At 39.8% G+C, this 14516-nt stretch overlaps 1 protein-coding gene across 1 annotated transcript; it reads left to right on the top strand.

Moving 5' to 3' along the window:
• The first annotated feature begins 4806 nt into the window (after positions 1-4806).
• On the top strand, positions 4807-12094 carry LOC115690563 (3-oxoacyl-[acyl-carrier-protein] reductase, chloroplastic-like). The gene is made up of 8 exons (XM_056314509.1): positions 4807-4861; positions 5499-5662; positions 9377-9505; positions 9682-9760; positions 10299-10441; positions 11148-11241; positions 11603-11685; positions 11781-12094. Exons 1-8 carry the CDS (start codon positions 4807-4809, stop codon positions 11811-11813), a joined length of 780 nt encoding a protein of 259 aa, XP_056170484.1. The 3' UTR covers positions 11814-12094.
• Positions 12095-14516: the final 2422 nt, after the last annotated feature.

Genomic DNA, 14516 nt, shown 5'->3' with positions numbered 1-14516 from the left:
CGTCTGTGGCGGTTGAGCCCATTGGGGCGTGGGAGAGTAGTAGCGGAATTCGGATTCTATCAAAGCGATTGTGACTTGGCTCAAACGTCGAGCCAAGGTGGAGATTGTTGAATATATGTCTCGAGTTTAAGCCCAAACGAAAATCTGAATATTCCGAATTAATATTTTACGGACATCCGAAATTGAGCAAAAGGAAATATTGGAAATTTACTTTCCAAATATGTGCCGGAGGAAACAAATATTCTTTCCTAATTGATGTTGGAGTCTACGGCTTGAACAACAAAGTCCAACGTGGCTTTTGATTCGGATCATGACTCGGTCAACTCTTGGGCACATATATTATATTCTATCATGGGCACTTTGAAAAGAAAAAGTTGAAGAGTGCAGAGTGTGGTCTTTGTGCCGTTCGTGTCCAGAGAAGAACTGAAGCACCGAATCGAGTGCTTGACGTGAGTCTTCGTGGAATTACATCCTGGTGTTTTCTTCGTGCGTGAGTGATTTAGCAGATTAAATCTTGTGGTAAGATTTGTATATAATTCTTTTACGAGATTGAGAGATTATTTCGTGAGAAATTGTGGGGCTAAACACTGCGTGAGTTATTAGGTGTAATTTTTTATTGTTCGATCGCTTGGCTTCCGCAACAAATAGAAGATGTGGTCGTCGTCGTCCAGCCCTGCTCTTTTCACCCTGTTCTCATTTCGAGAAATAGGAGAGTGATTGCTTACCGGAAACATGTTAAGGACGCATTTCGTAAGAACCGCTCCTCCGCGGTTTGACTCCAGCAGAAACCGTCGCTACTTCGTAAATCAGAAACCAGAGCTCCTTTAAGTTCCAACTTTTTCATTGTGAAGGATGAATAAAAGGAGCATCGCTTAAGTATCAAACCGAAAAAGGCAAGAGAGGACCAAATACCTTGAGCTAGTCAAAAGAGACAACATGCAGGCATCTCAACAGATGCTACTGAAACCCGTGTGATTGCCGACGGGTTATCGTTTCTTCATCATCCAATGTAAAATTTCTCCTGTTACAGCACATGGGAATCATGTCTTCTCTCAAGAATCTCATAGAAGGTAACCTAGCAACAAAAAGGTTGTATATGAATTGACTCTGACCGAGGCTAACCCGCGCCAAGCTATTCGGCCCCCTTACGGTTCGGAGTTTCTGGTCCTCTGGGCTTAGTCACACCTCAAACATTTACAGCAAAAGAAAGACCAAAGCAATAAACTGACACGTTATTGAAGCAACAAAGTGAGATGCAAAAACATGCAGGAGGGCTATGGAGGATGGAATTGCCACAATCATCAATGATTTATAGAGAAAACAATGGACAGTCTTCATCACAAACTTTCAAGTGCAATCTAATATTAATAATCCATTAGCCAAATCCCTAGGTGGTACACCTTGAGACAAGGTCGCGACAGGTTGGCGACTCCACTACGGATTTGCAAAAACTCTTATTGGACTTATGCCAATTTCTTTTTTTTTTTTTAAATATTTTTATTCGGCAGCAGGGACTCTAGGTAAGTCTATTACTTTTGATGTGTGAAATGTTTTCGCAGATGAGAGTTATAAGGGGTGGAATGCTTACCAACCATTATCTTGCAGCGAGGTGTTCGAATAAATGTTTTAAATTCGATATTTGAAGCGGTATTTGCTTATAAACTGTTATGCATGTTCCTATTACATCTGCACTACACTTTAGCACACATAACTTGCCGCCAGACTTGGGACGCAGAGGATTATCTAGGATGGTGTTGAGATGGATACCACTCCGACTACAACCCCGTAGTACGAGTCGCCCATCTCAATCCCGAAATTTCTTTTCGGGTGTCGAGAGTTACCACCGCGTTCGCAACCCTACAATATCGGGTCAACTCTTTGACCAAATTGGAGTCTTGACGACCCGACTTAGTTCGCAACCCCGCGACTAGTCTAATCATCCCCGTGGCTCCACTTTGTTAAACCACCTAGAGTAGAAATCGAGCCTCACATATCATGCGCATATCTATGTGTTTGCCATCGTCATATTGGTGATGTAAGTCTTCTATCCTTTGCTTTGCAAGTTACTTACTTTACGGTACCTTTGGTCGATCCATGATAATAAGGTCAATCGTGAGTTTTGGTCTATATACAATCGAAGGGCCCGACATTCTCTTAGTTTTCCCTCCAAGGACGAGCTAGACATATGGTGGAACAAACTTGATCAAACCGGCTACGATTTTGTGAAGTCTAAGATCAGTCGGCTCTCCCTCTGTTGAAGATAGAAGTCCACTCCGGCCTCATCCAAGCATTGGCACATTTGCGGTGCCCCGAAACATCCACCTTCCTATTTGGTAAGCATGAACTCACACTACAAAAAAACTGGATTTTTGCCACGAAAATTTGCGACGAAAAAATTTTCGTCGCAAATTTGCGACAAATTTTCCAACGAAAAGTAAAATTCGTCAGAAATTAACGATGACAAATTTTTCGTCGCAAAATTCGTTGGAAATTTCCAATGAAAAATTTTTCGTCGCAAAATTCTTTGGAAATTTCCAACGAAAAATTTTTCGTCGCAAAATTCGTTGGAAATTAGTGACGAAAAATTTTTCGTTGGAAATTTCCAACGAAATTAGCGACGAAAAATTTTTCGTTGGAAATTTCCAACGAATTTTGCGACGAATTCAAAAAAACCCGGTATTGTTTGGCATTTTTTTAATTCATGGGAAAATTCGTTGGAAATTTCCAACGAATTTTGCAACGAAAAATTTTTCGTTGGAAATTTCCAACGAATTTTGCAACGAAAAATTTTTCGTTGGAAATTTCCAACGAATTAAAAAAAACCCGGTATTGTTCGGCATTTTTTAAATTCGTGGGAAAATTCGTTGGAAATTTCCAACGAATTTGGCGATGAAAAATTTTTTGTTGGAAATTTCCAACGAATTTTGCGACGAATTCAAAAAAACCCGGTATTGTTCAGCATTTTTTAAATTCGTGGGAAAATTCGTTGGAAATTTCCAACGAATTTTGCGACGAAAAATTTTTCGTTGAAAATTTCCAATGAATTTTGCGACGAATTCAAAAAAAACCCGGTATTGAATTTTGCGACGAATTCAAAAAAACCCGGTATTGTTCGGCATTTTTTAAATTTGTGGGAAAATTCGTTGGAAATTTCCAACGAATTTTGTGACGAATTCAAAAAAACCCGGTATTGTTCGGCATTTTTTAAATTCGTGGGAAAATTCATTGGAAATTTCCAACGAATTTTACGACAAAAAATTTGTCGTTGGAAATTTCCAACGAATTTTGTGACGAATTCAAAAAAACCCGGTATTGTTTGGCATTTTTTAAATTCGTGGGAAAATTCGTTGGAAATTTCCAACGAATTTTCCCATGAATTTCAATTTTCCAGGCAATTATTTTAGCGACGGACACCGCCCCCTTCATCGGCCTTCGCCATGGCCGGCGAGCTCGAGCTCGCCCAGAACGCTCACCATGGCCGGCAAGCTTCGAGGTCGCTGTATCCTCCTCCTAGATCTAGGCGGGCTCGAGCTCGCCCGGTCTGGGGCGATCTGCCTCACCGGCGGCGAGGCCGGGCCTCGCCCGCATGATTTTGTCACGACGAAACTAATTTTGCCACGATTTTTTGACCAAAAAAAAATTTCGTTGGATTTCCAAATTTTTCGTTGGAAAAAAGTTGTTTTTTTGTTGAATTTTCCAACGAAAAAAATTTCGTTGGATTTCCAAAAAAGTTGTTTTTTTGTTGAATTTTCCAACGAAAAAATTTCGTTGGATTTCCAAATTTTTCGTTGAATTTTCCAACGAAAAAAATTTCGTCGCAAATTTCCAACGAAAATTGAAATTTTTTGTTCGAAAAATTTGCGACGAAGAATTACCAACGAATTTTTTTTCGTTGGAAAATTCGTTGGAAATTCGTTTTCCAACGAATTTTTCTCAATTTTTCGTTGGAAATTTCGTTGGAAAAAAGATGTTTTTTTTGTAGTGTCACCCCAATCTTGGAAGAATATAGCATTGCTATTGGGAAACCTTGGACCCTAAATTAATTAGGCCAGCCATCGGAGTAGAGACCCCATTGATTTTATCTGATTTTCTAAGAACCAAAGAGGGTGAAGTGAGAAAAATTTTGCAAGATAATTGTAATGCGTGTCCATTCTCATTTTTGGATGAATGCTTTAATAACACCACATCATTTCAAATGAGTAGGATTTTCCTGTTAGCTTTCTTCGGGTTAGTAATTTTCCCTCATCATAAGAATGCCATTAGTCCCTCAATTGCATGGATAGTCCAACAAGTGTGTGCGGGGAGAAATTTTGCCAATACTATCTTAGCTGAAACATTCCTTTCCCTCACTCGATTTAAAGAAAATAAGGATAAAGTTTTTCATGCTCCTTCCGAACTTTTGCAAATTTGGTGTCTCTATCACATAAAAGGGTTTGGTATCATAATGGCTAAAGATGAAATTAGCAATTCTAATCACCCAATTATGAAGTTCGAAAGTAAGAAAGAACACACTCCGGCTTATTATTACTCTGAATGGCTAGCTTTCATGGAAAATATGAGTCCCAAAGGTTTTCTATGGCATATGCTAAATGATTCCAAGTTCGCAAGGCGAGACTTACTTGTGGAAGTACTGAACCGATTCCTATGCTGGATTTTACTAGTGCAATTGAGTACTACCCGTCCAGAGTGGCTTGTTAGTATCAAGTTGTGCAAGAACTTCTGTCGGCGTTGCAAACAGACCCGATTTGGGTCGATTTCACCTATGAAAACCGTGATGATGAAGATGCCATTAGCTTGATCAAGTCGATGCGGGATATGTGCCACCCGCAGAAGTCGATATGGCCCGAGAAGGAGTTGAAAGGTAATGAGAGGACTTACTATGCCTCAACTGATTACATCCGCTGACACCAGATCCCGAAAAAGCTACTCCCAAAGACACCCAAGGTGCCCTTGAAGTCTACTAGACGTGCGGAGATCAAGCGCCTCAAGAGGAAGGCTGAAAAAAGTTCAAGAACGTGAAATTATGAGAGAAAGTTGTCTGCCATTTGTATATAGATCAAGCCGAGTGAAAATGGCTTGAATCTATTTTTCGTTTCCTAGTTCATTGTTTAGGGAGTTGAGTCACTTATTTTCTACTCGAATTGTTCAGGATATTTCAAGTCTTGTTTTCATAGTTTCTGTTTAAGGGGCTTCATTTGATTTGATAATCGTTTCAGCAATAAATAATTAAAAACAATTAGACCATTGTCAAGTGCCGGTGTTTCATTCGTGCTTTGTGCTTACTTGTGCTTATTCATCGACTTAGGTGATTACATAACGTTCGCGTTCACCAATTCGTCCACGATAAAAAATGAGGTTGGCCGATCAGGTTGATTTGCGAGATCGTGTCGCTAGTGTTGAGGATCTAATGAAGCAGTTCCTCACTACAATTCAGCAGCTGACTTCCAAGGTCAAAGCACTCTGAGTGAACCCAGTTCCTGCACCCGTTTATCTTGAAGCAACGGCGGCGAAGCATAAAAGTGGTAAGAAGACCATTAAGGAAGTTGATGATAGGATGCCCGACCTAGAAGATGACCCTATCCAGGTCATTGTGGAGAAAGATAAACCCGATGACATGCCAAAGATGAAGCATGACAAACGCGTTGCTAAGCTTGAGGAGAAGGTGAGATAATTGCGAGGTTCGCAGAGTTCGCCCCCCATCAACTTATCTGTCTACGCTAAGGTCAAAGTGCCGAAAAGTTCAAAATGCCAAAGTTTGAGAAGTACGACGGCACTTCTTGCCCAAAATCCTACTTGCAGATATACCACGTGCAGATGACTCAATATGTCAATAATAGGCCCCTTGTGATTCAATCATTCCAAGCAAGTTTTTGACTAGGCTCGTACTAAAGTGGTATATCATGAAGAATATAAAACTCCCCGACTCTTGGGACGAAGTGGCTGATGTGCTTCTCAAGCAATACAAGTTCAATCTAGACATTACTCCCTCCCGTGACGATCTCAAGCGAATTGAGAACTAGAAAGTGAATCTTTCAAGGAGTATACCGCAAGGTGGAGAAATCTGGCCGCCCAAATCACTCCCGATCGAGCCCAGGGATAAGGAGTTGATGAAGCTGTTTATTAAGACCCTCCCACACAAATACCACACTCGAATGGTGAGAACCATTGCAGATACCTTTAATCTACTCATCCCTGTGGGAGAACGGATTGAAATAGGGTTGGGAGATGGATGGTTCACTTAGCCGTTCTCGTCAAGTAAAAGGTTTACTTCAAAAAAGAACAAAGAACCTATTGCGGATGTGAACGTGACCTATACTCAGCCGAATTGTGAGAATGCCATCGTACCCTAATGATTCAAGTGGTTGAGGCACAACAACAAACCACTGGTCGTCAGCCTTTTCAGGGACGAAACAGTAGGAGACAATTCACTCCTTTACGTGGGTCTCTATCTCAAGTGCTAGTAATTTTACGGAAGAAGGGTTTGTTTACTACTGAGTCAAAGCGGCCTAATCACAAACAGTACCCCAACTTGATCAGTCCAAGCAATGTGATTACCATATAGGCGAAGTGGGGCATTCCACCGATAAATGTTTCACCCTCAAGCATCGAATCCTGAACTTATTGGACACCAAGGCCTTTTCATTCCAAACCGTTTGGCCAAACGTCCAGAACAATCCGCTTTTTGACCATGCGGACAAGGTGAATGCCATATGTTATTACTAATCATAAAAATTACTGGAAAGTGAGTTTTGAAGGTATCAATGTTAGTTTGGAAAATATATTCAAACTAGAATTTGGAAAATTCAATTGTAGGACTATTTCATGACAAAAATTATCTTCTGATATCTAGGGAAGTTATATGGTATTTTACTAAGTTGTAATTCTTTTTTAGCTATTCGGATGTTTCTAGCATACGCTCCTCGCAAGCCTCTCATCCTCTGGCTCAATCTCACTCTCACTCGCTCCCCCAGTAGTTTCTTTTTGTTTTGTGTAAAATTTCTAAATTGAAATATTTTGAACTAGATCACATTTCGAATGTAGTGCGACTCATCTAGGCCAAAAATAAAAGATTCCACGTTCTCGCACAATCTTGGATTCACTTGACTAGTGCGGGTTTTTTTTTTTCTTGCTCAACCAGTCTTCACCTACTACAGCACTCATCAGTGTATGTACACATGAAATCCTCAGAAACAACAAAATCGACATCAGCTTTATCAAATTGTCTTAATCATGTGGAGGGCCTTGACCATGAGGACCTTAACCTTTTTCACCTCCTTCTGGATTCCACCCTGCAAATGGTCTAGTTACTTTATTGTTAGTGCAAAGCTATTCAATTTCCTAATATGATTGAACTCAACTATCAAAGTAATGACATTTTTAAGCAGTCGTTTCCTTTTTATCTATTTCTAACCAGTAAGTTCTTGACTTGCTTTTTCATTCTTCATGGGCTTACTTCCTCGCGAGTCATGGATTCTCACTGTGTTACACGTGATGGAACAAAAAAAAGTCATGTCCCACTCGAAGATTTATAAAACGTATACTTTTATGATTGAGGGACTTACGTAAAAATTTAGGCCGGACCAACGATTTGAGTGCGTATCACCTCTACCTACAATCGATTGCAAAAAGGTCGATCATTCGTGTTTTTATTGTAATGCTTAGTCTCAATTAAGCGCCTGAGCGAGCATGTGTATCTCACATGCCACTTTCCAAAGGCATGATGGGGGTATTTTCGGGTTTTCTGTTTTTTTTTTTTTTTTTCTCTTTAATCTTCTTCTTTGTTCATTGTTCTTCTCTTTACCTTCCTTTTTTTTTTACTATGGCCGACAAGGGTCACGGCCCTCACCTAGCCTCGCCCAGATCTAGGAGAGGCCATAGTGGCCACGGGCAAGGTTGGCCTAGATCTAGGCAAGGCGGCCTTGCCCTCGGCCATTGCCATTTCCACAACCGATCTCCCAATGTAGAGCTCACTCAATTACTCCTCCCAATTGGCAGACGCTCTCTCTCTCTTTGAATCGAGCTCACCTTTTGAAGTTGAATTGAGTTTCAGGCGCAAAATTGATTCCCGCTTGTCTAGCCATAGTGGAAACCCTAGGCCTTGCCAGATTCAACCACCACATGCTCGATTTCAAACGCTGGATCCTAGCATTCATCTTCTCGCACAAGATGCTCCTCTTCGTGGTGTAGATCGCCACGTGTTCCTATGGCAATGCAACGCCTTTGGCACCAAAGGATTCTCGATATCCAGTGGCAATCGTCGGAGACCAGCCAGATCTAGGCGACGCCGGACGAGGGCCGCGAAGCCCTTGCCGGCACAATATAAAAAAAAAAAGAGAAAAAGAAAGGAAAAAAAAAAGATGCCACAAAGAAGAAGATGAATGGGAGAGAAGAAGAAAGAAAACATAAAAACCCGAAAATGCCCCCATTTTGCCTTTGGAAAGTGGCATGTGAGATGCACATACTCATGTAGGTCCTTATTTGAGATTAAATGATCACTTCGAGCCCTTATTTAATACAAGATTCATTTAAGATCCTTTTTTGAGAAAATGACTCCATTTTAGGTTTTTATTTGAAATTTTGATGATTTGCGTGAGTCGCCCAATTTTTTTGGTATCTAGGAGAAGGACTTTTTCACCATGAAAATGGGTTGACTTCATTGGTAGAACCTCATTTTCCCTTATCCATTGTTCTTTTGTGAGAAAGTACAAACGTAAAATTCCGAACTATAAGAAAACAGTGCGGTATAAAAATACTAGCAAAAACCCACACGACAAAATCACATTCTTTATTTAACACAATTTTTCAATCGAAACAAAACGTTATATTTTTATTTGTAGAAAAAATCAGAAAATAAAAAAAATGCACTAAATACCATGGCCTGTCTCTACTGGACTATTGCCATACTTTTTACTTCGTTGCGCGTCATTTTACTATATACACAAGAAATGTGTATTAGCGGACCGAATGATCACTCAACTCATGGTACATGACGAATTCTGATAACTGCCTTGGGCTTTCTCTTTCGGTACTACACTTTGATGTGTTTAACTTTAATTACAAAGTATTCTTGATAAACACTCTTTCATGATGACTCGTAAAACTCTACAAAGCTAAAAAATGCTCCATGTAAGCACCATTTAAACATGCAGGACGCGTTTGGTAATGTTTTTACTTCTCTATTTGTCTGTTTTTTTATTTTCCAGAATAAAAAAAGAATAAAAATTCATTTGATAACGTAAGTTAATTTTTTTTATTTTTCGAAATAGAAAAATGGCTAGGAAATAAATTTGAAACAGAAATAAGAACTTTGTTCTCAGAAATAAAAAAAAGTAGAAACAAAGAAACAAAAAAAGAAACTGACGACCGTCATCTGCAGACCGTCTTCTTCCCTTTCAAGCTGCGGCTTCCGCCCCTCCTCCATCCTCCATCGTCTGCAGATGGTCTAAAAGCACCGGCCACCAACCCCGTCACTCGCGGCGAAGCCCCGGCCAGTCGAAAGCCACCGGTACGCCTTTCTGTTCTCGTCTTTGTTTTGATAGTGTGGCAATTCTATAGGGACGCCGTCGAGCGAGGGCCGCCCTCACTGATCTGGGCACGGGCCACCCTCGGTCGACAGCGGCGAGGACGGCCCTCGCGCCCAGATCTGGGCGAGCATTTGAATATATCTTCATGTTTGTGAAGCCGGTTCTCGGCGGAGCCCGATGGAGCCAGCTCCGGAACCTGCCGTCTCTTCGGTGCCGAAGCGGAAGCTCGATTGCCGGTATTGATTCTTTCGTTTTTGGCCTTCGTGCAAGGCGTTTGCTACGTTTTCGCTGGTCCTGCTGAGTTTCGGGCATGTAGAGTCGCGGCATTCTGTTATGTGCTTCCGTGTCTTTGTAATCCTTCGACTCTTAAATTATGTGGAGTGCCCGAGGTGTGTGGAGTGCAGGTGCCGGGGTAATTGGATCGTGGAAGATGTTTGCGGATTTTTCGTTTCTGAGTTTTAATAGAGTTGAATGATTGGGATGCTGAGGAGTGGGAGATTATGAGGAGTAGTTACAATATAGGATGAGTAATTTGTGTTTTTCCATGGAAAGGATTAGCAATGACAAGATATTCTTTTCCTTAATTTGTGAGTGTGAGGCTAAGGGAACACAAGCTTCGCGTAGTAATTGCATTCAATGCAAGTTAGGCCTCAGGGAAGTGGTGATCTATTGTGGTTTGGCTTTGTTCTACAGGAAACATGGGCCATAAATCTCTGGCTTTTACTGCTGGATAAATCTATCATTAACCTCGTGGGTTATTAATTGTTCATGCAGGTGTAAGAGCTCAGGTTGCCACTGTTGAAAAAGTGAGCACAGAAGGTGCTCAAAGCGTAGAATCGCCTGTCGTGATAGTTACCGGAGCCTCCAGGGGTATTGGTAAAGCCATGGCATTATCACTGGGTAAAGCAGGTTGCAAGGTGGGTGTGATCTTCTCAATCCACAGGCTTTGATTGTTAGCAACTTAGTACTTTGCCCGCTATGAGTGTTCTGCTCTGCAAATGAATGATATATTTTCCTACGCACATCTGTTGCTTTCTCTTGGCAAAGTGGCTACGGTGATTTGAGTAAACAGACTCCCTTATTTAGCGAGCCATTCTGAAATAATTCAAGAAATTGCATACGTTGGTTCTCAAGATACAGCACATCTTCATAACAGGCCATAATTGTGTATGCGTCTGTGTGTGTGCATGCACACGTGCCATTCCTCCTAGTGTGTATTTGTAGATGCACTTCTGTCCTGTATTTTGGTTCAGAATATCCACATTAAAGTTTTTCGTTCAATTTCCACAAGTTGAAAGAAAAGATAGTTCCAAGAAATGTAAAAAGATTTGGACATGATTGATGGTATTATATAGCTAATTGATGTGACTTACTTAAACTCGGAACTCAAAACGTTGGATCATGAAATAAATGACAGAAACTCTGCCACTTGCATTTTGCACAAAAGCTACGATATTTATTACTTGTTAATTTTTTTCGGGTTTCTGAAACTTCACGTGTATTAAGCCATGCATAATTTTGACAAAGTAATTCGAACTGTATTTTATTCACCCTTAGTAACCCATCCGTCATGCCAAAGTAATTCTGCCATTGTTGGCTCACTTAACAACATCATTTCCCCAGGTTAATGCTATTGCTCCAGGGTTCATTGCATCTGATATGACTGCCAAACTTGGGGAAGAAGTTGAAAAGAAAATCTTGGAGACAATTCCGTTAGGTGAGATATTAAGGAGTGGCTGCCAGTAATGTGGTATTTCACCGAAGAATTGCTGATTTAGGGATGTTCCAGTCCTCTAACTGTTTCTGAGGACATTACATGAGATCTAATAACAGTTACACTGAAGTATGAATTATATTTTATACTTAGGAAGATACTCGCTATACTCGGGAAAGTTTTGGTGGCTTTAGGGTTGGGGAGGGATTGAGGGTATCGTTAACCCCTGATTGAACATCGAATAAGAAGAACAGACCTCGTATCCGTGTTGTGTTGTCTTAACTAAGAGTAGCCCTTCAAAATTTATTTTATCAAAGAGTATGTGAGACTTCTGTTCTGATGTTAGTCATCTTTATGAGTTCAGGAAGGTACGGAAAGCCAGAAGAAGTTGCTGGACTGGTGGAATTTCTTGCCATCAACCCTGCAGCCAGTTACATTACAGGACAGGTAAAAGAATCGCTGTTCCCGCTGTTTTACCCTTTTCCCCCCTCATGACGTTGTTTCATCTTTGCTTTGCTTAATAATTTGATGTTACTATGCAGGTCTTCACGATAGATGGTGGAATGGTCATGTAGAGTATAATACCTGCTTTGTTGAAGCCTGAATAGAACTTCCAATTGCAGAGCTTAGCCTGCGCAGCAGGGATTCACAAGTGACCGGTGGTATGACAATAGAGCCCATGTTGAAAACTTATTTTGCTTAGGATGGACAATAAGAGGTTGTTGAGGCAAGTTTTGAGATTATTAGCTGCAATTGATCACACACAATCGTCCTTATGTTTGACATACTTGTTCATGAAATACCATCGTAAGATCATTATTGGCTCGATCAGGAAATTGTGATTTACAGTGTTGAATTCACTAGTTCAAGGATATAAATTTATCTTCTGCTTCAACTCCAAATTAGGATGGAAGTAAATCCATCTGCCAATTTCTTTCATAGGCTGTTTACTCATCTTCAACTCCAACTCCAACTCCAAATTAGGAAGGAAGTAAATCCATCTACCAATTTCTTTCACAGGCTGTGCATAGAATTCAAATTTCTACATGCAATCAACTGCTAGACACCACAGAGATTAATGCTAGACAGGATGGATAAAAACTTTTTCCTATATGGAGATCCGGAGTACCCATTTGGACCTACACAAGTGGAGGATGCAGATGAGTGGCATGAGGAGGCATTAAGGATTCATGTCTATATAAATCAATTTTCAAAGTTACTGTGACTATTTAAGTGATTAATAAAGCGAATGGATCATATTCAAGCGCCCAATAAAATCCGCATCATCATCCACGTGTTATTATAATGTCGTATATGGAGTTTCGAATGTTCTTTATATATATCGTGGCAAGGAACTCTATGCATCATAGGAAAGAGTTCATAAAGAGAAAGTAATGTATAATCTTCTTAAGTGACAAAAATTAGTGACGTCAGCTGTTGTATATTATAGCACTGTCAAGGTCGACCCGGAGAGTTCTTCACATTCATAGAAGGAGTTCTCGTTTTGTTTATTTATTGGTAATAAAAACAACTAACACATGGTTAAGATGTAAGCATTCTTTTTTATCTTTTGGTAATTTAATATGAGAATAAATAGTATTTATAATAGCGGTTGTGAAGAAACTTTTGAAATAGATAAATATGGTATTCAGAATAATAAAAATATTAAGAAAATTAATTTTATCCATGAAGAGCATGCTAAAGATATATATATATATATATATATATATATATATATATATATATATATATATAAAGTAGTGTGAGTTAAAAAGGATTAGACAAACCAATAAACAATGCTTATTGATTTTTTTCACTTATAACTTGTACTTATAGTTAAATAAAAGACACAGACTTGAATGAAAAAAATTGGGAATAGAAATTTTGTGCAGTTACCAAACGCATTCTTATGCTCAGAAACTCATCTAGGAAATAGAAATAGAAAAAACTATTTCTGAAAAGAAATTGTTCCTAAAAACAGAAATGTTACCAAACGCGCCCGTAGTTAACACTTATTATGGCGTACATATTTTTTCTGATGTCGTCACTTTTTTTTTTTTTGATCTCGTCACCTTAATGACTTGACTTTTGTTAATATTAATCATATGAGATTTAACCACCCGCATAAGTTTCTATGTTTGTGCCACGATATTCATATTTCTCTGGAAATTTTTCTCAAAAATATTATATATATTTTCCAGTAAAATTTTAGAAATTCCTTAGTTACACAACATATGTAAAAGAAAAGGTAATTCATCATATTTAAAAGGTGCTTACTAGAGGTTTGGTTTCTTGATTCAATTGGCTTCCATCAACTCAAAGAGTCCTTGCCTGTTTCATGCAAAACAAATCTTCTCTCTTCATATAAGACTTTAGCCACGATAACACTTATTTATCATTTTTTCTTTATATTGCACACGTATTGAATTTTTTCTGTAGAATAATTTCTATTGACTTATTTGTATATTTTTAGAGGTTAGGAAAAGTGTTAGAAAAGTTCTAAACCTATTGCATTTGTGCCAATATAGTCTTAAACATTTTAAAGGTGTCAATTTAGTTTTAAACCAAAACCTAGAGCCAATTCAGTCCTTCCGACTAATTTTAACCGAATATCACTGACGTAGACGCCGGTCGGTCAGCACTGATGTGGACAATTTTTAATAATATTTAAATATTTTTTCGAATTATTTATTTATTTATTTATTTTTCCTTTTATTTCTTTTCTTTCTCTTCCTTTTTTTTTCCTTCCCTTCCTTCTTCCTCCAGCTAGTCATTGGACCTCGGCAACCTCATCGGCCTTCGGCCATGGCGGGGCAAGGCTTAACCTAACTAAATCCGGCAAGGTTGTGCCTCGCCTAGCCCCTAGCGAGGCTCGAGCCCTCACCAGAGGCCACAAGGGTGGCCTCGCGCTGGTATGGTGAGGCTCGCCATTGCCGAATTTGGCGAGGATCGAGCATCGCCGGCCATGGGGGAGGCCCGACCTCGCTAAATCCAACAATGGCTTGTGCCTTGCCAATGGCTGGGCGAGACACGACCATGTCTGATCTGGCGAGGTTGAGCCTCACCCAGCCATGGCGAGGGCTGGCGAGGCACAAGCCTTTGCCGAATCTGGTGGGGTCGAGCCTTGCCCAGCCATGGCGAGGCTTGCACTCGCCTTTGGCCGGTTCGGCAACCGGCTAGAAGAAGAAGGAATGAAAGGAAAAAAAAAAGAAAAAAAAAAAAGAAAGGAAAAAAAGAAAGATAAAAATTCAAAAAATTATTTAAATATTATTTAAAAA

This window comes from Syzygium oleosum, unplaced genomic scaffold (genome assembly GCF_021117445.2).
Source record: "Syzygium oleosum isolate NSW1041296 unplaced genomic scaffold, Sole_v2.1 Sole_v2.09, whole genome shotgun sequence".
Classification (NCBI taxonomy): Eukaryota; Viridiplantae; Streptophyta; class Magnoliopsida; order Myrtales; family Myrtaceae; genus Syzygium; species Syzygium oleosum.
This window is presented reverse-complemented; position numbering and strand designations above follow the sequence as displayed.